The 23,805-nt window shown below is 47.0% G+C and overlaps 1 protein-coding gene across 2 annotated transcripts in view; it reads right to left on the bottom strand.

The window, feature by feature from the left end:
* RECK (reversion inducing cysteine rich protein with kazal motifs) overlaps positions 1-23,805 on the bottom strand; it is an 861,635-nt gene that overhangs the window by 47,312 nt on the left and 790,518 nt on the right. For both annotated transcript variants that reach the window (XM_040353423.1, XM_040353422.1), the window contains one exon: positions 5,780-5,990. In XM_040353423.1, coding sequence (XP_040209357.1) covers positions 5,780-5,990 — 211 coding nt within the window. The remainder of the gene's footprint in view (positions 1-5,779; positions 5,991-23,805) is intronic.

Genomic DNA, 23,805 nt, shown 5'->3' on the forward strand with positions numbered 1-23,805 from the left:
CCCTCTGGGTACAACCCCTCTCCCTGCACTCAGCAGCTCAGTTTTTTTTTTCTGCCTAGCATAGGAGTAGGACCTGGCTTCTTGCGGGCCCTTTGGTCTTGGAGATTTTTATATTTCTTTGCTCTGCTTTGATCCTGAGTTCTGCTATCAACTGCCGACAGGCTGGATGTTCTAGATCCTTGAAGTCTCCCCAGTTTCGGCCAGGGAGCGTGTGCAGGCCTTTAGCCCAGGGGTGGCCGGTGAGCTCCGCGGCACACATATGACTGGGCTAATTACTGTCTCTGTCACAGTGTGCCGGGCCGACAGCTACCTCCGTACTGCTCGGGTGGTGGATCTGTCTGGGATGCTTCTAGTAAGCCACGGAGGACTGGTAAGTAGCATTTCCCCCCTGCCTCGGCGGGTTGAAACAGGCTGGACATTCCCAGGGAGGTCGATCAGGGGTTCTTTTCCACCCTTCCCTCTTCTCTTCCTCCCCTCCCTCCTCCCTATGCTCTCTAGCTGGGCCTGCTGGGTTAACCGAGGGTCCGCCTGGGGGGCCTCCGCTCTCTACGTGGGGGAGCTGCGTTGCCGGTCCGCTCTTCTAGGGGTACTTTATAGCCATGTGGAGGGGCCTCCGCCTTGTCAAGAGACCCGGGGTGTTCACTGCCATGTGTGCCTTTCTGCTTGATGCCTTACTCGGCTGCCATTTTGACAGTGTCCGCTGCTTATTACTGTGTTTTTTCCTTTCGGCAGCCATTTCCTTTTCGTCCGCGCGCCCTGTGTTGTTCTTCACAGCAGAGGCCATTTTATTGTAGCCCGCACACTTTTTTTACAGGGCGGGCATTCGGCATCTGGACGGCGTGAACAGCTGGCTTCACTTTTCTGGATCACAGTGACACATGTGGTAGCATACAGAGAGCTACTCTGTCAGGACAGGGCGGATCTCGGTGGTGCAGCACCTACCGGGGTGGTAAGTCCTCTGGGGGGACCCCTCGGCGTGTGCCCACCCCTCCAAACAGCTAGGAGGGTGGGTGTTGTGCCTTGACTTACATCCCTAAGGGGGTCAAGGCGCGTGGGTCAACATGGCATCCGAAGCGGATGCTTCTTCCCAAGACATACCTGTGATTGCAACCGCTTTCTCTGTAGAGGAAATGTCGACAGTCCTGGAGGCCTTTGTTGCCAGGGTGGCTGCGGTGTGCAGGAAAAAAGGGGAGTATAAAACGCCATCTTCTGGGAATGTCTCTGACTCGGATTCAGGCCCAGCTACGGCCCCTGGCTGGGTTCTGATGTCTCAGACGATGTGGACCACGACCTTTTGGACAGTGAGGAGGATTCCATGTCCGGGTCAGCGCATGATAGGGCACTTGTTGGAGCACTTATCACTACGGTGCAAGATAAGTTGGGTGCATCTACAGAGGTGTCGGTCCCTTTCGGGTTCTGCAAGCCTGCTCGCACTGAAAAGGTGTTTCCTTGTGTGCCTTACTTGGATAAGCTTTTGTACAAAGAATGGGAACGCCCACAGAGGACTTTTTCAGTCCCCCAAGTGTATAGCGGTGCGTTATCCCTTTGAGGAAGATTTCCTGAAAAAATTTACTTCTTCCCTGATTGTGGACCCTTCAGTGTCCAGGTTAAACAAGGTAACCACGCTTGCTTTCAAATACCCTGCGGACAGAAGGGCTGAGGCAGTGTTATGTGTAAGTAACCATGTTCTGTTTGAATTTTTATTCAGTTCATTTGATACTCTTTTAGTCTCCCAGTATTTATCCACCAACCATGTACATCATCTAATTAAATATTTTTGACTTTTTGATACTGTATATGTGTTCTTTAAGCCCCCTTCTTTCAATCGCTCTGGATTGAAATATTTTGTGTAGGGCTGAGGCAGTGGCCCGCTCTCTGTTTACGGTGGTGGGGTCAGCAGTACGTCCAGCTGTTGCCGAGGCCTTGGTGGCTCAGATGCTTACTGAGTGGGCAAAGATGCTGCACCACGAGTTAAAAGAACATCAGGCTTCCCCAACCTATGTGGAAATGGCTGACCAGTTGGTGCAGGGCCTTAAGTTTATGTGCGAATCAGCTTTGGATACGATTCTGTTGCCGTCCAGGGCCTCAGTGTCTGCAGTGGTACTGCGTCGCCTGATTTGGCTAAAATGTTGGTCCGTGGACCAGGCTTCTAAGAAGGCCTTGCTTGATTTACCTTTTAAAGTGGCGAGGCTCTTTGGGGCCTCGCTGGATGACATCAAAGATGCCATGGGAGGTAAGAGTACTCTGCTCTTGCAATGTAGGAAGGGTAAGGAGCCACGCCATAGGCATGGGCTGTCCTCCGCTCATAAGCGTCTTTTACGTCCGCCAGGAGCTGCAGGTAAGATCTCCCAGACCAATAAGGCACCTGCTGAGGGACAAGTGTCCCTGGTTTCGCAAGCACAAACCTGCGACCGCATGAAGGTTTGCCCCCGCCCGACACTTGGGTGGGGGGTCGCCTTCGCACATTCGCAGCTCGGTGGTCTTCTCTACTTTCTGACCGGTGGGTTTGCAAAGTAGTTTCCTCAGGGTACAAGATAGAGTTGCTCTCTTGCCCTCCAAACAGATTTTTTTCCCTCAAACCTTCAGCTTACTCCGACTCATCGGGTGGCCCTGTTTGGGGCGGTACAGGATCTGCTGGCATGCAGGGTGATCATGCCTGTGCCTCTGCTGGAGAGGTTTCAGGGGTTTTATTCAAACCTGTTTATAGTTCCAAGGAAGGGGTCTGTCCGATTCTGAATCTCAAGGCCCTGAACTGCTTCATGAAAGTTCAGAAGTTCAAGATGGAATCGGTGCGTTCTGTAGTCGCGGCGCTCCATCCGGGGGATTTCCTGGTGTCTTTGGACATCAAGGACGCATACTTGTCCCCATATTTGTCAGACATCAGAGGTTTCTGTGTTTTGCGGTCAGGGACGACCACTACCAGTTTGTGGCTCTTCCTTTTGGCCTGGCATCAGCACCAAGGGTTTTTACCAAGGTGCTAAGAAAAGGGAACAAAACACATCTGTAGAGAGATGGTGTTGCTCACCCCGAAAATGGCATCAAGGGTATTTTCCCCAATGGGGTTTTTGGGCAGCTCAATTAATGAATTAGGATACAATGTAAAAGAAAAAAGGTTTTTACTTGGATGACACATACGAAAAGAGGGGATGTGGGGTTGTCAAGATATGAGTTGCGGTATTACAAAATTGTTTAAATTCCATACATTTGTATGTGTCATCCAAATAAAATCCTTTTTACATTGTATCCTAATTCATTAATTGAGCCGCCCAAAAACCCCATTGCGATTTACCAAGGTGCTCGCCCTGATTCTGGCTTTGCGGAGACAGCGAGGTATCGCTATAGTGGGTTACCTGGACGACCTTCTTCTGAGAGCTGCTTCAAGCTCAGAATGAGAGGTGGATGTGGCTATTACCACCCAGACCCTTCAAGACTTTGGTTGGGTCCTGAACCTCCAGAAGTCTGTGTTGGTGCCGACTCTGCGTCTGGAGTACCTGGGCCTGGTTCTGGATTCCTTGGAGGCGAGAGTTTTTCTCCCCTCAGACAATTAACAAACTCTTCAGGTGGTCAGTGAAGCTACTGGTTTCCCGCAGACGGTCGTCGCTGCGTTTTTGCATGCAAGTCCTGGGCCTCATGGTAGCCTCCTTCGAGGCAGTACCGTATGCTCAATTCCACACTTGTGCCTTACAGAGGGAGATCCTGTCCAAATGGGACAAGTCTCTGTTGTTGAGATTTCCCTGGTCTGGTGGTTGAGATCTCTGGCCCCTCAGGCCGGAAAGTCGTTCCTTCCTTCAGTGGACAGTAATTATGACGGACACCAGCTTGACCGGTTGGGGGGGTGTTTGGGGTGTCCAGTCAGCACAGGGTCACTGGACACAGGAAGAATCGCGTCTGCCGATCAACGTGCTGGAGCTTCAGGTAATAAAGCATTGCCTCTCCACGTGGTCTCAGAGACTTCAGGCGTCCAGTCAGGATCCAGTCGGGCAACGCCATGGCATAGGCGTATGTCAACCATCAAGGGGGAAAAAAGAAGTTTGGCGGCAGCCTCAGAGGTCGCTCACATTCTGAGGTGGGCAGAATGGAGCGTGCCGGCGCTATCGGCTGTATACATTCCAGGCGTGGAAAATTGGCAAGTGAAGATGCTGGACCAAGGAGAGTGGTCGCTACCCCCGGATGTGTTTCAACTCATTTGCATAAGATGAGGCACGCCAGACGTGGACCTCCCGATTAAGTCGCAAAGCCAGAAGGTGTTGAGGTTTTTGGCTCAGTCAAAAGACCCCTGGACAGATGCGACAGATGCATCGGTGGCTCTGAGGGGACAGTATCGGCTGATTTTACACCTTTCCTCCGCTGAAACTTCTCCCTTGTCTGCTTCACAGGGTGCAGACTGAGGGAGATCCTGATGATTCTAATTGCTCCAGATTGGCCTCTCCATCCCTGGTACGCCGATCTAGTGCATCTGGTGGTGGATGTTCCTTGGCGACTACCGCTACGAGAGGACCTTCTTTCGCAAGGTCCCATACTTCATCTTGCTTTACAGTCGCTGGCTTTAACGGCATGGCTATTGAAAGCCAGGTGCTGAGGGACCGTGGCCTGCCGGATTCGGTTATTTCTACCATGCTAAGAGCACAGAAGTCTTCCTCTAGGAAGATTTATTATCGTACCTGGAGGGCTTACATCTCTGTGTGAGCAGCTGAAGTGGAGTCCACATGCATACTCGTTTTCCAGGATCCTGCTGTTTCTGCAATGGGGAGTGGAACAAAAACTTGCCTTAAGTACCATTAAGGGGCAGATTTAAGCTTTCGCTGTCTTCTTTCAATGGCCCTTGGTGGCGCACTCACTGGTGAATACATTTGTACAGGGGGTTTGACATGTGGCTCCTCCGGTGCGACCACCACTGCCTCCATGGGACTTGAATCTGGTCCTCTCTGTACTTCAGAAACCGCTGTTTGAAAACATTAGGGAGATTCCCTTATTGACACTCTCTCAAAAAGTTGTCTTTTTTGGTGGCTATTACGTCAGTCAGACGGGTTTCTGAGCTGGCGGCCTTGTCCTGCAAGGCTCCTTATCTGATCCTCCACAAGGATAAGGCAGTGCTACGCTCGCAGCATTTGTTTCTTCCTACGGTCGTGTCGGCTTTTTATTTTAATGAGGACATCATACTTCTGTCCTTGTGTCCTTGGCCGTTGCATCCATAAGAGGCTGCTTTACATTCCTTGGACGTTGTCCGAGCTCTGCAGGTGTACCTGTCTGCTACTGCTCCGTTCCGGAAGTCGGACTCACTATTTGTTTTGGTGGCTGGTCCTAAGATGGGTATGGCGGTCTGGTCAACCACCATCTCTAGGTGGATCAGACAGGTCGTGATTCAGGCCTATGCCATACAAGGGTTGACGCCTCCTTTTCCTGTCACGGCACATTCTACCTATCTATCAGGCATCTGTTTCCCAGGTATGTAAGGTGGCGACTTGGTCATCCGTTCACACCTTCACGAAATTCTACAAGGTTGATGTGAGTGCATCTTCGGTTTGAGGTTGCATCTCCTATGTTGAGGAGCTCTGTTTATGACCCCTCGTTTTTTGACACTGCTTGGGGACGTCCCAAAAATTCTTTTTTTTTTTTTCTAGAAAAGATAAGGATTACAGCACTTCCAACATTCTTTATTGATCCACCCCTTCAAGCATATTAACAGTAGCTGTACATGTTCACTTTTAAAGAATTTAAATGTTATTTGATGATATGACAGAGCTACAACAAATATAATTATTATTGTTCACTTGCTTACCAGGAGGTATTATTGGCTTACAGCCAAATTTAGGAATCGGGGGACACTGTACTGAAGAACACTCAGTATGAAAATTGTGGTCTGAAAATATTCCCACATCTTGACATCGTCCAAAGTAATCCACAGCCACCCGATCATAAAAGGCACTGCATACATTTCTGTATGTTTCGCCATTGTGTCCACAGACTGGTTCAGCAGAGTTGCAGAAATGCTATAAAAGATTAAATTGTATAAGACTACATTCTGAACATGACATTATTAGATGAAAAACAGTTATTTTTCTATATAGTAGTAATGGACATAGAACAAATGAAAAACACAAAAAAAGGACTTCTCAAGTAATGACATGAATGAGGCGATTAGTCACGTACTACTTTCCCCACACCTGTGACATAATTACCAGCATGCTTTAATCAAATAAATACATTACTAAGCTACATTAGAATGACAGTTGCATAATTTTGAGATTTGCAGGTCTAAGTGGGGTTACTCATACTGCCAGACGACCAGCCTCTAGAGCAGTGTTTCTCAAATCGGGGTTCCGCTGCGATTCAACATTGTGGCAAATGTATATCTGTCCAATGTTGTTAGTGTTCCCAATGCACGCTGACAGTGAGAACAGTCAGCACGCATTGATACCCGATGCCCTCTCTGTAGGAGAAAGGCAGAGAGCGGGAGTTCTAAATTCAGCGGGGAGCCGAGCATGGAGTGCGGGGAACTGGGCATGGAGAGCAGGGAGCCGAGCATGGAGAGCCAGGTATGGAGAAAGGGGAGCCGAGCATGGAGAGCAGAGAGCCGAGGGTGGAGGCAGGGAGCCATGGGAGCTGAGAATGAAGACTGGAGGTGGGGAGCACAGAGCGGGAGCCATAAAGAGAACCAAGAATGAGGACTATGGAGGCAGGAGCACCAGATCAGAAGGTGAGATCTGTCTCAATGGTGGCAGTAATGCACACTATGGAGGGGGGCAGAGGAAAGGAGCACATGGCTAGATTAGAAGCCGAGTTCCTGTGTACGTCAGGGGTGAATGCAGACTGCTGGGAGAGGGAAGAGCAGAGAACAGGAGATGAAATCATGTGTATAACAGCACTGATTGCAGACTGTGGGGGGGGGGGGGGGCTGAGAGTTGAGGCACACAGGCTGAATGTAACAGGAGGTGAGATTACAATAGCTTTATTTTTTTATCGTACACCACGGGACACAGAGCCTTTATCTTTACATTATGGGTTAAGGGTCACCAGCGGTGATTAGACACTGGCACAACCAATTGAAGACAGTTCCCTCCATATAACCCCTCCCATCAGGGAAGCACCTCAGTTTTTTCGCCAGTGTCTAAAAGGTGTTGGACGCGTGAGGATGTGCTAAGGATAGCTCTGCTAAAGAAGACCCTCTGGGGGAGAAGGAGCTATGCTTTGGGATCCATCCAAGACCCTAATAGTTACGCTGAAACTGGATGGGATGCGGGCCTCATGGGCGAGGCGTCACCTGTAATGTCTCTCTTCGGAGGACTGGGCTCTGGGGTCCAACACTTTCGCTACAGCAGCTAAAAGTCCTGGTCAGAGTCTTTTACAAGGCCCAGGGGAGAGGTATCCATTAAATAGGAACATATATCCCTGAAGGTTGACATACAAAACCCACCGAGATGGGTGAAGATTGGTGCTGTCTGAATTTTTTCAGCAGAAAAAACCTGTGGCTGGGATAAAGGTAAGAGAAAAGGAATCCTAAGAACAAGCTTAAGGATCCTTTTCAAACTATGAGTAGGGAGTCTTCTCTTTTTTGGCCACTAGAGGGAGTAAAGAGCTGAGTTTCACTCGTCTTAATCTGTAAGAATGTCAGATCCGTAGGACAAGGCACATTCCTTCCGCTGCAGAGCTCTGCATAAACACGGCCACAGCTCCTCTCCTCCTAAAATGCTGTATAGAAAGCAGCATGGAATAAGCAGGGGGAGGCTCTCCCTGATCCCTCACAGCTGCCATAATGCCCTAGGTTGCGGGGCGTGCTTTATCGGCAAGGGGGCGGAGGAGGAGGATCTGAGCGTGCGCGGGCACGTGGATTCAAAAGATGGCACTCTAACAGGACCCATTAGAGGATCGTGGAGGCCGGAAGCTCTTCCCTGGGGGACACAGCAGCAGCAGAAGGGGCATGTAAGCTCTATGTTGTTGTTAGGGCACTACCAAGAGAGACACCCACTCTATAGCATGAAACTGTGTGTTTAAGTTGCATACTTTATGTAGATTGCTAAACTGAACACAGTAGTATATGCTTATTGGTACCTCGGCTTGTTGCTTGTTAATATGTCTTCCCTTAGAAGGAATTCAGGGAATAAAAAAGACAAGAAAACACCGCCGCCTGAGACAGGAGGCTCTAGCCGTACCTGCTTGATACCGTCCTCCCCTGTAAATCTTGATATACCAATACAGGAGTAGCCATTGCCACTATCAGGAGTAACAATTTCTCCAGTGGCGCCTGGGCCTACATATGTCACTAAGGACACCTTTATCGCAGCCAAGGAAAGATCACGATGCTAATCGCAAAGTCCTCGCAAAAGGACAAAAAGCGAAGCAGATCTCCTTCAATGGTGTTAGATCCTCTTTCAGAAAGATCTGAAGAGGAGGAGAAGGATGAGGATGAGATAACACCTACAGAAGAAAGGGTTGAGAAGTCGGACGGATCAGGGATTTCAGAGGAACCCTTTTCTGCTTCCCAAATGCTAAGGTCACAAGTGCAATGTTATACTGAAACAGTACGTACTACATTTAGGTTGTTCTCTTCGGAGTTAACTTACTGGTTACACCCAGAAAAGCGTTTCTCACCTCCAAAGAAGTTTGATATTCTTTATCCTTTGGAGGAAGAGTTTTCCAAGAAGTGGAGCCTGCCTTCTGTAGATGCAGCCATTTCTTGTGAAAGTAAGAACCTGACTTGTCCAGTGGATAATGTACAGGTGTTTAAAGACCCTTCGGAAAAGAAATTGGAATCTTTATTGAAGTCTTCCTTCCTTCTGGTTGTGTCAGTTGCCCAACCTGCTGTAGCAGCAGTAGGCATGTGTCAGGTCCTCAAGGACCAGGTAAAACAAGGGCTAAAGGAGCTGCCTCCAGAACAAGTCAAATTGTGGGAAAATTTGCCTAAAGCCTTATGTTTTACAATTGACGCTATGAGAGATTAGATTCTGCAAACATTGCGTATCACACTCTAACTGGTGCATACGCGCAGAATTCTTTGGCTAAAGCATTGGTCTGCAGAGGCACCATGCAAAAAACTTTTGGCTAGTTTCCCCTTCCATGGCGAATGCCTCTGTAGCGCTGCCCCCGCAGGAGCCGCTGATTTGTTTTGGGATCGGCGTATTAAGTTACCCTGCAGTGTGTCTAGGGGTAATAGCAGTGAGCCAAAACAGTGAGCGAATGTCCAGACAGTGAAAAAAGGTTTTTCCAATGCTTTATTTCCAGGCCAAACACGGCCAACATCAACATCCAGTGGGAAGAGCGGGTTGATGAAGAAAAGAGAACCTTGCAGTATCAGGCCTGGATATTAATTGAGCAGTCCTTGCTCAATAGAGTACCAAAATATTACTCGTCGCCACTCTAGTTGGAGTGGGTAAAGTGCCCCCGGACAGACCCCTGTCACTCGTCTTGCAGCCGAAGTGTCACTTAGGATTTGCTGAGAGGAACAGGTCTCTCTCGCAGACCTGGCTCTAGGGCCTCTGCCACAGGCCAATTACTTTAATTAAACTAAATGGATGAACATAGCGAATCCTCCCAGTAGATTTAAGCATAGGTCACCGGATGACAGCAAAACGTACCTGTCAGCATTCCGGTCACCAGATCCCTGATTGGTTCGTTCAAGCCCTGTTGGACAACCTGCCTCCGGGTTCTCCTCAAGCCGACCCCCCAATCGAATGGCACCCAGCCTGGGATCCTCTCAATAGAACCGGGAACCCAGTAAGTCACTGGGGTCCCACTTCACCTCCGAATGAGATTCTGTGTAGCCTGCAATTTTGGCCAGGTGGGCCGCGCCGGCGGGGTCCATGGATGCGCGCACCCTGAAGGTGGATGCCGCACCTGGAACGGGGACCCCGCGAAGATTTTAGAACACATGACACCTGTCACAGATATACCCTTCCCCAGCATGCCTTGCGAGGAAGAAACATCTTTAATTGGCTGCTGGGGAAAACTTGCTCTGCCAGAACCCCTCTAGCGCCAACTGCCAGCCAGGGATGGTACTGCATCCCTGGAGTACAGATTGACCCAGTGGACATTTCTGGAATGACAGAAGTCACAATTTAAACGAATTGTGAATGGGAGCAAAGTAACTCTCCCATTCCCCACTAACTTTAGCGTAGTGCCCATGCTGCACCTCTTTGGGGAAGATTTGTAGAAATATATCCAAAAGATATTGAGTGGGAAAACCACTGTATTAATAGAGAAGAAGAACAAGAGACCTTGTTTTAAAAGTTCTCTCTCCCCGTCGCCAGTGGCGATGGCATTTTCAGCCAGCCACAAAGACTAAAGAAAACCAGGCCCAGAAGAACACGAAGCAGTGGGGTTCAAAGGCTAACAAGCAAAACCCCAAAGCCTCTGCATGAAGAGGCGCCCCTGCTCGGCCGAGTGGGGGGGCGGCTTTGTCAGTTTTCAGCGGCATGACAGACAGAAATCCAGGACAGATGGGTAGTATCCACAGTATCCCTAGGGTACAAGCTGTTTTTTTAAGAGATCCCATCTTCTCAGTTCCGAAGCTCAAGGCTTTCCAAGGAGTGTTCCTCTTCAAAGGATTGGATCACTTGCTGTCCCAAGGGGTGATCACAGAAGTACCCTTAAAGGAGCAAGGTTCAGGGTTTTATTCATACCTCTTTGTAATCCCAAAGCCAAACGGAGACGTCGGACCCATTCTGGATCTAAGATCTCTAAATCAGTTTTTGAACATTCGCCATTTCCGAATGGAAACTATTCGATCAGTGGTCGCCGCCCTACAAGGCGGGGAATTCATGGCGTCAATAGACATCAAACACGCATACTTACATGTGCCTATCCATCACGCTCACCAAAGATTTTAAACATTTGTGGTAGAACATCGCCACTTCCAGTTTGTGGCTCTGCCCCAATATAGAGCAGTGGCGGCCCGTCCATAGGGACGCACGGGCGCCGCCCCCCCCCTCCCGCAGTCACACCAAAAAAAAAAAAAACGGGCCCTTTAAGAACTTTTATTCGGCTAAAATGTCATGTTATTGTTGGTTGCCAGCTGCCTGGTCTATTCATATAACCGGACATGGGTCGCCGGTTACCTGAATAGCGGCAGCTGGTTGGCTGAGGGGAACTGCCTATCAAAGCCAGCGGCTCTAATAGGCTTTTCCAGTACCGCCCTCCGGCTCTCAGATGTTTATACACGGAGCGCAGGCAACCTGCGTTCCTTGCATAAGACTGACGGCCGTTTCAGCCAATCAGGTTCCCGGATTCTGGTTATCAGGAACCTGATTGGCTGAAGCTTCACCACGGCGGCAGAAGACATCGAGGGAGGACATGGAAGCTTCAGATAAGTGCTTTTTACAGGGAAAGGGGCGACAATGGGCACAGTGGCATCATGGGGCACAGTGGTGACAAAGGGCACAGAGGTGACAATTGGCACAGTGGCATCATGGGGCACAGTGGTGACAATGGGCACAGTGGCATTATGGGGCACAGTGGCATCATGGGGCACAGTGGTGACAATTAAAGGGCACAGTGGTGACAATTGGCACAGTGGCAACAATTGAGGGGCACAGTGGCTGCGTTTGATGGCATGGCACAGTGGTGACAATTGATGTAACAGTGGCTGTGTTTGATGGCATGGCACAGTGACTGCGTTTGATGGCATGGCACAGTGGTGACAATTGATGGCACAGTGGCTGCGTTTGATGGCACAGTAGCTGCGTTTTATGGCATGGCACATTGGTGAAAATTGATGGCACAGTTGCTGTGTTTGATGGCATGGCACAGTGGTGACAATTGATGGTACAGTGGCTGCATTTGATGGCATGGCACAGTGGTGACAATTGATGGCACAGTTGCTGTGTTGCATGGCACAATGGTGACAATTGATGGCACAGTGACTGCATTTGATGGCATGGCACAGTGGTGACAATTGATGGCACAGTTGCTGTGTTGCATGGCACAGTGGTGAAAATTGATGGTACAGTTGTTGTGTTTGATGGCATGGCACAGTGGTGACAATTGATGGCACAGTGGCTGCATTTGGTGGCATGGCACAGTGGCTGTGTTTTATGGCACAGTGGCTGCATGTGATGGGCACAGTGAGGCTGCAATTTTTTTTTGTTTGCGCCTCCCCAAAAATTTTGAGCACCAGCCGCCACTGATATAGAGGATAGAAAGGGTAAACCCGCCCGGCCCCACATATCTAACATAAGTCTCTGGTTTACGGACAAGACTAAGTAAAAGTCCTTAACCTCAAAAAAAAGGGGGGGGGGGGGCGGGATGGGAGTAATCAGGGTCTCACGGCCACTCCTAAGGAACATTAGTGACAATACATAAATATAATTCATGTAAGACATCAACCTGGAAGGATAAAAGGAAGGGGAAAACGCAAAAAAAAAGGAAAAAAAATAAAGAAAGAAAGAACAACAAGGGGGAACTAACAAAACCAGAACGCCACAATATTCAAATTCACGCAACATATCAATGTGGCCCTATGATTGGTTAATAAAGGCATTTATGTCCCAGTCTACGTTAAGGCCGTACAGGACATAACATTTGAGCTGGTATATCCAGAATGTTTCCAATCTGGATACACCCCTCAAACTAGACTCCCCCCTCCAATGGGGGACGAATTTATCAATGATTTGAAAACTCGTACCCAGAGGTTTCTTGTTATGTTCCAGGAAATGCCTAGGTACTGTATGCTTTGTACATCCTTTTTTGATGCTCGTGATGTGTTCAACTACCCTTGTGGAACAGGATCGTATAGTACGACCCACATACTGTTTCCCACAAGAGCAGGTGATAAGGTACACAATGGGGCTGATTTACCAAGCCTGTGCGCCATGACTCACGGTGCACAGGCAAGAGTAAAAGGGTTTTTGACATTTACTAAAGAAATACGCTGTCAGTGCAGCGTATATCTTTATTTACTAAAGTGCTCAGTGCGCCCAGGAGAGGGCGCATTGAGCACCACTATAGACCTGGCGCACGGCATATTGAAATGTAAATAGCGGAGATTTGGGCGGGAGTTTATTAGGGGGGAGGTGGGGTGATGCGGGGGAAGTGTAGTGACATGTGTTTGAATGTGTGTTGCGGGCCGAATTGAAAGTGACTTTTGAAAACCGATCCCTGTACGCTTGCACAGTACGCCTGAATCATTTGCATACTGGGCATGCGTACAGAGAAATTTCGGTGATTCACGTATGCCTTGTCAGTAAGCCGAGAAAATCTTGGTAAATACCAAGCGGCGTAGCTGTAATTCCTGTGCGTAACGCGGTGCACGGGAATCCTGACCTGTTTTCAGCTTGCGCTGACCATGAAGGGGAACTCCGCGCCAAATTTTAAAGCAAAAACCGGCGCGAGTTCCGCTCCAGGTGCATACCAGGCTCTTAGGCTTGGTCTGGAACGTAAGGGGTTAAACCCGCGCCGAAAACCAGAGCGGGGTTCCCCCCCAGATCCAGACCAAGCCCTTATCCCAAGCACGCAGTCTGGCCGGACAGGAATGGGGGTGGGGACGAGCGAGCGGCCTACCCCCTGCTGAGCCGTGCCAGACCGCATGCCCTCAACATGGGGGGAGTGTGTGCTTTGGGGAGGGGGGCACTGCCCCCCCACCCCAAAGCACTCTTGTCCCCATGTCGATAGGGACAAGAGCCTCTTCCGACAACCCTTGCCGTTGGTTGTCAGGGTATGCGGGCGAGGGGTTATCGGAATCTGCGAGCCCCCTTTAATAAGGGGGCCCCCAGATGCCAGCCCCACAGATGTGGACGAGAAGACCCAAGAAAGAAAAAGAGGGAGATGGAGGAAGAAACCCGAATGAAAGAAGAACCGCGGAAAGAAGATATTAATAAAGGAATTGTCAAAAACCGGCTACTGTAATTTTTAACACTTTTGACACTTTTCTTTGGTGAAATGGTAGAGGTACAATGTACCCCATTACCATTTCACACAGGGGGGGGCCAGGATCTGGGGGTCCCCTTTGTTAAAGGGGTCTTCCAGATTCTGATAAGCCCCCCGCCCGCAGACCCCCACAACCACCGGGCAAGGGTTGTGGGGATGAGGCCCTTGTCCCCATCAACATGGGGACATCCTTGTTGAGGGCATGTGGCCTGGTAAGGTTCAGGAGAGGGGGGGGGGCGCACTCTGTCCCCCCCCCTCTTTTCTGCGGCCGGCCAGGTTAGCGTGCTCGGATAAGGGTCTGGTGTGGATTTTTAGGGGGACTCCACGCCATTTTTTTTATATTTTGGGTGGAGTTCCCCTTAAAATCCACACCAGACCTGAAGGGCCTGGTATGGATATTTGGGGGGACCCACGTCGTCTTTTTTTTTTTTTTACGGCGGGGTTCCCCTTAATATCAATTCCAGACCTGAAGGGCCTGGTAATTTAATTTGGGGGAACCCCCACACATTTTTTTTTCTTTAGGAATGAATCCTGTCAGAATTGTCATTGCCGACAATTCATTATTGCCGCGTGTGAATTTTAAATGCATTTCTTTCCTTCAGAATGTCATTTTGTGCAGGGACAGTTCTAAGTGCGGTAAAAAAGAGCTATTTCACATGCTAACTTTACACCCCCCCCCCCCCCAGGTACGAAATTTGAAGGAATATTTCACTTTTATTGTTTCACTTTAAGCATTATTAAATTCACTGCTCCCGAAAAAACGGCCATTTTAAAAAAATAAAAAAAGCATTGATACATGTCCCCTGGGGCAGGACCCAGGTCCCCAAACACTTTTTAGGACAAAACTTGCATATTAGCCTTTAATATGAACACTTTTGATTTCTCCCATACACTTCTATAGGGAGTTTGGCGGTGGCTTTGCATATTACTTGCAATGCGCCAGCTGCTACGCTGGTTCATGCGCCTAATTAAGGCTTCACCCGGCGCACTAATTAAGGCATGAACCAGCGCAGCGCACTGAGAATAGTAAATCAGCCCCAATGTACTTAGTGGCACATGTGAATTTTTTTTCATAGGATACTCTAAAGAAGTTGTGGTGGACATGAAAACAGTGGACTTTTTTCTTCCACTCACATTATGGGCAAAGAACCTGCATCTTCGGCATGGGTGGTACCCTTTAGAAAGAAACTTGTAGGTACCGGGGGATCTGTTATATTTGGTGCAATTTGCCCTTTCAAGGACGTGGCACCCCTATAAATTACTCTCGCATTTAGAGGGAGTGTGGGACCTAACACCTGGTCATTTTTTAGAATTTTCCAGTGTTTCCGTATGATGTCCTTGATCTGTTTGTGTTGGGTAGAGAAGGTGGTAACGAAAGAGTGTCTAAACTTGGATTCTGATAAAACTTCAACTGTTAACGTGTTTCTATCTAGCAGGGCAATTTTACCAATCTCAAAATCAATGGCTTGGCCTTGATATCCCTTATCTATAAATCTGTTCTTTAATAATTCTGCTTGGGTATGAAAATCCGAGATGTTAGAATAGTTCGGCCTAATCCTAAGTAATTGGCTACGAGGCACTGATTTCAGCCATGAGGAATGATGGCAACTATCGACCGGAATGTAGTCATTCCAGTCGGTAGCCTTAAAAAAGGTTTTAGTCATCAACTGACCCTCCTGCGCCATGATTTCCAGATCCATAAAAGTCCACTGTTTTCATGTCCACCACAACTTCTTAGAGTACCCTATGAAATTTTTTTTCACTTGTGCCACTAAGTACATTGTGTACCTTATCACCTGCCCTTGTGGGTCGTACTATACGACACTCTTCCACAATAGTAGGTGAACACATCACGAGCATCAAAAAAGGACATACAATGCATACGGTATGTAGGCATTACCTGGAACATCATAGCAAGAACCTTCTGGGTACGAGTTTTCAAATCATTGATAAATTTGTCCCCCATTGGAGGGGGGAGTCTAGTTGAGGGGTGTATCCAGATTGGAAACATTCTGGATATACCAGCTCAAATGTTATGTGCCGTACGGCCTTAACGTAGACTGGGACATAAATGCCTTTATTAACCAATCATAGGGCCACATTGATATGTTCCGTGAATTAGAATATTGCGGGGTTCTAGTTTTGTTAGTTCCCCCTTGTTTTTCTTTCTTTTTGTTTTTTTTGGGGCGTTTTCCCCTTTCATCCTTCCAGATTGATGTCTTACATGAATTATATTTATGTATTGTCACTAATGTTCCTTAGGAGTGGACCTGAGACCCTGATTACTTCCATCCCCCCCCCTTATTTTTAGGTTGAGGACTTTTACTTACTCTTGTCCGTAAACCAGAGACTTATGTTAGATATGTGGGGACGGACCGGTTTACCCTTTCTATCCTCTATATTGGGGTTCTCGTACCTCTAAAGGTGTAGGTTAGATATACATGGAGCTTAAGGCCTAAGGTTTACAATCCATTGAGTTGCTAGGCCATGTTCATGGATACTTTTTGCGGTCACATGATCTTGGCCACCTATGGGCACTAAGGTTTTGTTAGATTGGTCAGTTTCATCTTTCCGTGTGGTCACGTGGCTCCGGCTGGAGTGGGGGTCATCTGACATGTATTCAGAGTGTGCGGAATACTCGATCGAGTGGCACCTGTAATGGGGAACCTGGGGGAGATGAGGGGTGAGGATTCCCTCTATCAACGGAGGTTTTTCCCTTCTATATCACGGCCTACTATGACCGTCCACGCACCACCACTTCCGGCTTGGTGGAACGCATGAGATGACGTCATTGGGATGCGTCCTGTTTCATTTGGAACGCACGCCACACTCACAAGGAATTAAGGAACGGGGTCTCACGTAAGCATCCTAATCTCTTATTGATAGCCAATTTCTAATTGATAACTATTGGTATATAAGCACAGGGGAGTGGGGGGTGATTGTATGCCCCAGTTGAAGTCTTGGCAGACGAAACTGGTCGGGTACATACACTGGCCTCAGCCATTCCTATACTGTGCTATCTCTCTCTTTTTATGAAGATTTTTTTACTTTGATGGACATTTATTGAATTTTTCAAAGTTTGATGGAATTTTTTTAAGTTTGATGGATGAAATTATTTAGAATACATTTTCTGGCATTTTTTACACTATGAGGAGGCGTCCTCTTTTTTTCTTGCCATTTCTTTTTTTCCACGTGGTGAGTCCCCCATATAAAATACAGACAATACAGCAATTTATCGTATCACGACAAGGGATTTGAGTCAAATTGGATCTCAGCATCGTAGAGAATCGTGCCCCAGTGCCATCAGGAGAATTTGTACCCCAGCTGATTGGGTTGACCATACGCATTTTACCCACCACCGTATGGTGTTTTGGGTAAGTATTTAAACCTTATTCCTGTATTCAGATATTGGTTGCACCTTTAACCACTTAAGCCCCGGACCAATATGCTGCTAAATGCCCAAAGGCGTTTTTACAATTCGGCACTGCGTCGCTTTAACAGACAATTGCGCGCTCGTGCGACGTGGCTCCCAAACATAAATGGCGTCCTTTTTTCCCCCACAAATAGAGCTTTCTTTTGGTGGTATTTGATCACCTCTGCGGTTTTTATTTTTTGCGCTATAAACAAAAATAGAGCGACAATTTTGAAAAAAAATCAATATTTTTTACTTTTTGCTGTAATAAATATCCCCCAAAAACATATATAAAAAACATTTTCCTCAGTTTAGGCCGATACGTATTCTTCTACCTATTTTTGGTAAAAAAAATCGCAATAAGCGTTTATTGGTTGGTTTGCGCAAAATGTATAGCATTTACAAAATAGGGGATAGTTTTATTGCATTTTTATTTTATTTTTTTACTACTATTGGCGGCGATCAGCGATTTTTTTCGTGACTGCGACATTATGGCGGACACTTCGGACAATTTTGACACATTTTTGGGACCATTGTCATTTTCACAGCAAAAAATGCATTTAAATTGCATTGTTTATTGTGAAAATGACAGTTGCAGTTTGGGAGTTAACCACAGGGGGCGCTGTAGGAGTTAGGGTTCACCTAGTGTGTGTTTACAACTGTAGGGGGGTGTGGCTGTAGGACTGACGTCATCGATCGAGTCTCCCTATAAAAGGGATGACTCGATCGATGCAGCCGCCACAGTGAAGCACGGGGAAGCCGTGTTTACATACGGCTCTCCCCGTTCTTCAGCTCCGGGGAGCGATTGCGACGGAGCGGCTCTAAACGAATAGCCGCGCCATCGTCCCGGATCGCTCCCCGCGGGAATCCGACCGCCGCATGTAGCGGGGGGGGGGGGGGTCCCGATCGGACCCCAGACCCGCGGAAAGGCAAGGACGTACCTGTACGCCCATTTGCCTGTACGTGCCATTCTGTGGACGTACATATACATGCGGCGGTCGGGAAGTGGTTAAGGGGGATTCTGGACGCGGTGACTTTGGAAAGAAACAGGCTCAATTTCCTGTATAGATCCTGATGTTTTTGCTGTATTTGGAAGGACATTCTAATTTTATGTGACTTCAGTATATGGTTACTAGCATTAGTCATCATTGTGGAGATACACGTTTGATATATGATTACTTTGATTTATGATCACCGGCAATAGCCACCAGTGTGAAATACACGTCACTACAACTGTTTTTGTTGCCACACATGTTGTGTATTTCAATGATTTGACATCATTTGCTTTCACAGGTGTCAGCATTCCCAGTATATGGAGAGTGCTTCACACATTTTTTAGTTTAAGGCGCTGCACTTTATTTTCACATAAAGTGCGCAATAATCCAAGCTTTGCCTTTTTAAACAACCTTTAGCGCATAATAAAGAACGAAGAGCAACAGTGTCTGTACGGAAGGCAGAAGAACCTTCTGAGTCTGAAGCCAACCAGGAAAAAAGCTCAGGAATGAAAATTGAGGACCCAGACAAGCAATGTCCGCTTCATGACAAGCTTCATCCACTGAGAAAATGTTATAGTTTCAAAAGCAAGACAATAGAGAAGCACAAGTCTTATCTTTAGGACAAGCACGTTTGTTTTAGATGCTGTGGTTCAACTCAACATCTTGCAAAAAACTGTGTAAAAGCAATACGGTGCAAAGAATGCAGAATGACAAGCATCTGTCTGCGTTGTAGTCAGGACCAGCACCATGGAAAACAGAGAATCCGGTAACCCAAGAAGATCATGGTGGGGAGCAATAAGAGTGCAACACCAGCAACAACCTCAAAGTGAATCTGCACAGAGACATTTAGCTCTAGATCATGCTCCAAGATATGTTTAGTCAAAGTGTATTCTGCAGGCATCAGAGAGAGGGCAATCAGAATGTATGCAGTCTTACACGTGCAAAGTAACAGATCTCTGGCAAGAACAGAGTTCTTTGACCTCTTCGGTGACATAGAAAGTTCAACTCCCTATACTTTGAAGACATATTCAGGAGTTATGAAGACAGCAGGGAGGAGAGAAAGCAACTACATCATTGAGTCATTAGATTGGAAAACACAGCTGACTCACCCCACTCTCATAGAATGTGATACCAGATGATAGATCAGAGATCCCTACGTCTGAAATTGCACTTTTCTAACCTCATCTGACGCAAATAACAGACATGATTCCAGCACTTGACCCAGACACTGCAATTATTCTTCTACTATGAAGATACATACTGAGAGTGCACAAGGTCAGAGAACAGTACAATGGGCTACACACTCGGAGAACAGTACAATGGGCCATTTGCACAATGTCTTGACCTTGGATGGGTCATCATTGGTGATGCATGTCTGGACAGAGCTCACAAGCCAGCAAAAGTGAATGCCTACCAAACAAACATGTTGCAAAATGGTCACACATAATGCCTTAGCCCCTGTATCAACAGAATACAGATTAAAGAGAGAATAGTCAACCCAATACAACAGCAAAGAGTTTAGAGCTGCATGGAGGCTATAGCCTCAGCTGAAGATATAGATGAGCTAGGATGCAAGGTGTTTGAAAGAAAGCGAGGTGATGACAAACCAGCACCATCTGTTGAAGATAGCCCCTTCCTTGAGATCATGGACAGAGAATTCTTCAAGGATGAGTCAAACAGCTGGGTAGCTCCACTACCTTTCTGTCCACCCCAACATCAGCTTCTTAATAAAGGACAAGCAGTGAAGCGCCTCACCTCGTTGTGAGGCACTCTAGACAGAAAGCCAGATATGAAGGAACACTTCCATGAGTTTATGCAGAAAATCTTCGACAATGGTCAAGCTGAAAAAGCACCATCATTGAAAGAACAAGAATGTTGGTACTTACCAATATTTGGAGTGTATCATCATCAGACGAGTAGTATTCAACTCCAGTGCAAAGCATGAAGGCATCTCCCTAAAAGACATCTTCCTCAGTGGACCCGACCTGAATAATACACTCCTTGGAGTCCTCATCAGATTCCGAAAATAACTTGTTGCAGTAACAGCAGATGTAAAAAAATGTTCTACTGTTTCCTTGTCCACAGAGATCACAGAGTAGTCTCTGTGATCTCTGTGGACAAGGAAACAGTAGAACAGTTTTTTTTACATCTGCTGTTACTGCAACAAGTTATTTGCAGTAACAAAGAACCTGAGGTTCCTGTGGTATGAAGATAATGACTTCAACAGAGATGTCACAGAATACAGGATGAAAGTACACATGTTTGGAACAGCCCCTCTCCAGCTGTAGCTATCTACAACCTCAGGCGAGCAGCTCAGGAAGGTGAAGGAGAGCGTGGCACAGATGCCCAACAGTTCAGATTTTTATGTGGATGATGGACTCACTTTTTCTACAGCAACAAAAAGGCTATTAACATTCTCAAAAGAACAAGAGAAATGTTAGCAGAATCTAACGTAAGGTTGCACAAGATAGCTTCCAACAGCAGCAAAGTCATGGAAGCATTTCCCTCAGAGGACCGTGCAAAAGACCTCAAGGACCTGGATTTAGGGACTACCCCTTCAAAGAAGTTTAGGGCTCAGTTGGGATCTGAAAACGGACAGCTTCACATTTAGAGTATTCATTATTGTCCACAGTCAACAGCCTTTTTGACACCCTAGGGTTTGTAGCCCCCATCATAATGCAAGGTAAGACTCTTATAAGAGAAATTGCCCTGAACTTGAACAAAGTGAATGGGACACACCTATACCCAAGGAGAAAGAAATGCAGTGGATGAACTCTAGGTACTCTATTGTGGATGTCCACTTGAAGCTATGGAGAGATTATAAAGATAATTTTCCAGCTGGTAACACGGTCCCCTCGTGGAGCCTCATTTTTAGGTGACCCTAGATTCCCCACAGCCTACGAGCACCCTGAATCTTTTAAGATTTGGGTGGACGCTGGGTTGACTAAATTAGATGACTTCCTTGTAAACGCCACATTTGTCACTTTCCTCCATTTACAATCACTTCACCCTATCCCATCAAGAGAATTTTATAATTTCCTGCAAATCAGACATTTCTTCCAACAACACTATCCCTTACCAGTAGCTGAAGCAAACTCTTCCTTTGAAACCATTTGCTACTTAGCGCCCAGGCAGAGGGGCCTTATCTCGGGGGTCAATTGACTGTTGGAATCTGTTGGTGAGTCCCCCACACTGAAATATAGAGTACAGTGGCAACATGAATTGGGCTTGGATGAGGAGGAATTTGATTGGATAACAAATTGGCAGAACATGCGCAAGTGTACCAAATCATTAACGGCTAGGAAAACCGCCATTAAGCTCCTGACGAGGTGGTATTACACCCTCCTCCGGCTCAGTAAAATCTTTCCGCAGTCCTCCCCTATGTGTTTTAGGGGTTGCCCCATCACAGTTCATTTCTCACCTGTTCTGGGAGTGTGAAAAACTGCAACCTACCTGGAGAGCGGTCCTAGAATTGATAGATAAGATAGGTGGGGAGCCGGTCTCTTTAACATTTAAACAGTGCCTTCTATTTCAGGCCCAGCCTGATATTTCCAGGCCCCTAATGAAATGGATACATTCTATTTGTATCGCCATGCAATGGGCTATTGCACTACACTGGAAAAAATTATCGGTTCCATTTCCACAAGTGGTTTTGCGTGTAGATCAAATGATGTTTTCCGAAAAAATATTTCACACCTTACATGATTCTATCTCAGCTTACGATGCTAAATGGAACCCTTGGTTCCTGTATAGGCTTCAGGATTGACTGACCTTGTTCTTAGTCTTATTGTTAAGTCTTATTTATGTTGCTTTTGTTTTTTTAATGTTCTACCTATGGTTTTTAACTTCATGTCTTGGATTACTTTTTGGGCATGCCTTCCGCTGTCTTCCCAGGGCTCATGGTTACACTGTATGCAGATTGTCTTTCTATACTGTTTTCAGTCTTATAGCTGTTGTTTTAGCTACTGTTATTACCTTTATTGAATGTATTTTACCTGCACCTCGAATTCTTTTCATGTTATTGGTAATCCTTTACGTGTGGTTTGTTTGTTATATTCTTAATAAACTATTTTGAAAACAAAAAAGAAATGCAGTGGAAGTTGTAAAGGGACTCATTGATAGATCTTGAACAACTCATCATCCAGAGGTCATATGTCCCTGTTTCTTTGTCTGCCACGAAGCAAAGAGAATTGGGTGTATATTCAGATGCTTCCACTATGGCTTTAGCAGATGTAGCCTACCTTAGAGTAGTGGACTTTGGAGGACAAAGTTATGTTGGGTTTATCATGGGAAAGTCCAAACTAGCCCCAAGTCCAGCTCACACTTTTCCACTCTGTCTGAAGTTTTATACAGACAGCAAGATTGTGTTAGGATATATTCACAATGCTTCGAGAAGATTCTACATGTACATGGCAAAGAGAGTGACCCGCATCAGAAAGTCCACACACCCAGAACAGTGGCACTACATCAGTATAGATAAAAATCCAGATGATCGGCTGTACTAGCACACTAATTGGTTCTAGGTCCATCTTTTCTGACTAGATCAGAACCTGAAGAGACCATTCAGTTAGAGGCCTTTGAACGTATAGAACCAGACAACAACAAAGAGGTACAGGCACAAGTTACAGCGCTCAGTACCATAACTACTAGATGCAATCTTGGCGCACACAGGTGTGAAATATTCTCCAGCAGGAAGTCAGTCATATAAGGAATAAGAAAGCTTATTCATCTAGCCAAATCCTTCTGCAGAGCTACTAACACTGACAAGTATAATAGCAATCATCTTACGCAAACCAAAATCATCATCAGATGTGTTCAACATGAAGTTCTCACCACGCTTATGGCTGAAGTCATAACCATCATGAATGCTCGACCTTTAGTTCCAATATCAACAGATCCAGAAATGCCAGCAGTCCTGACACCTGCAATGCTTTTGACTCAGAAGATTGAAACAGTGACATCTCCCACAGGAGACTTTGGGTTCAAAGACCTTTTTTTTCAACTTGATCATTAAAACAGCCTTGCCTACACACAATCATTTAAAAAAAATGCTCTAGCAAAGCGCGGCGACGTACAACATGTACGTTGGCACTATAAAGGGGAAGTTCCATTCGGAGGACGCCACCCTTTGGGCTGCTTTAGCTGATTTCGTGTTAGTAAAAGACGATTCGCTCTCTCTGGTGCTCCTGGACAGCATGGCACTCTCTTTCTGGTGGCGCGCTACAGCATGGCTCTCTGGTGGTGCGGTACAGCGTGTCTCTCTCTCTCTCTCTGGTGGTGCGGTACAGCGTGGCTCTCTCTCTGGTGGTGCAGTGCAGCATGGCTCTCTCTCTCTGGTGGTGCAGTGCAGCATGGCTCTCTCTCTGGTGGTGCGGTGCAGCGTGGCTCTCTCTCTCTGGTGGTGCAGTGCAGCGTGGCTCTCTCTCTGGTGGTGCGGTGCAGTATGGCTCTCTCTCTGGTGGTGCGGTGCAGCATGGCTCTCTCTCTCTCTGGTGGTGCGGTGCAGTGTGGCTCTCTCTCTCTGGTGGTGCGGTGCAGCAT

The sequence above is a fragment of the Rana temporaria genome, chromosome 5, assembly GCF_905171775.1.
Source record: "Rana temporaria chromosome 5, aRanTem1.1, whole genome shotgun sequence".
Lineage (NCBI taxonomy): Eukaryota > Metazoa > Chordata > Amphibia > Anura > Ranidae > Rana > Rana temporaria.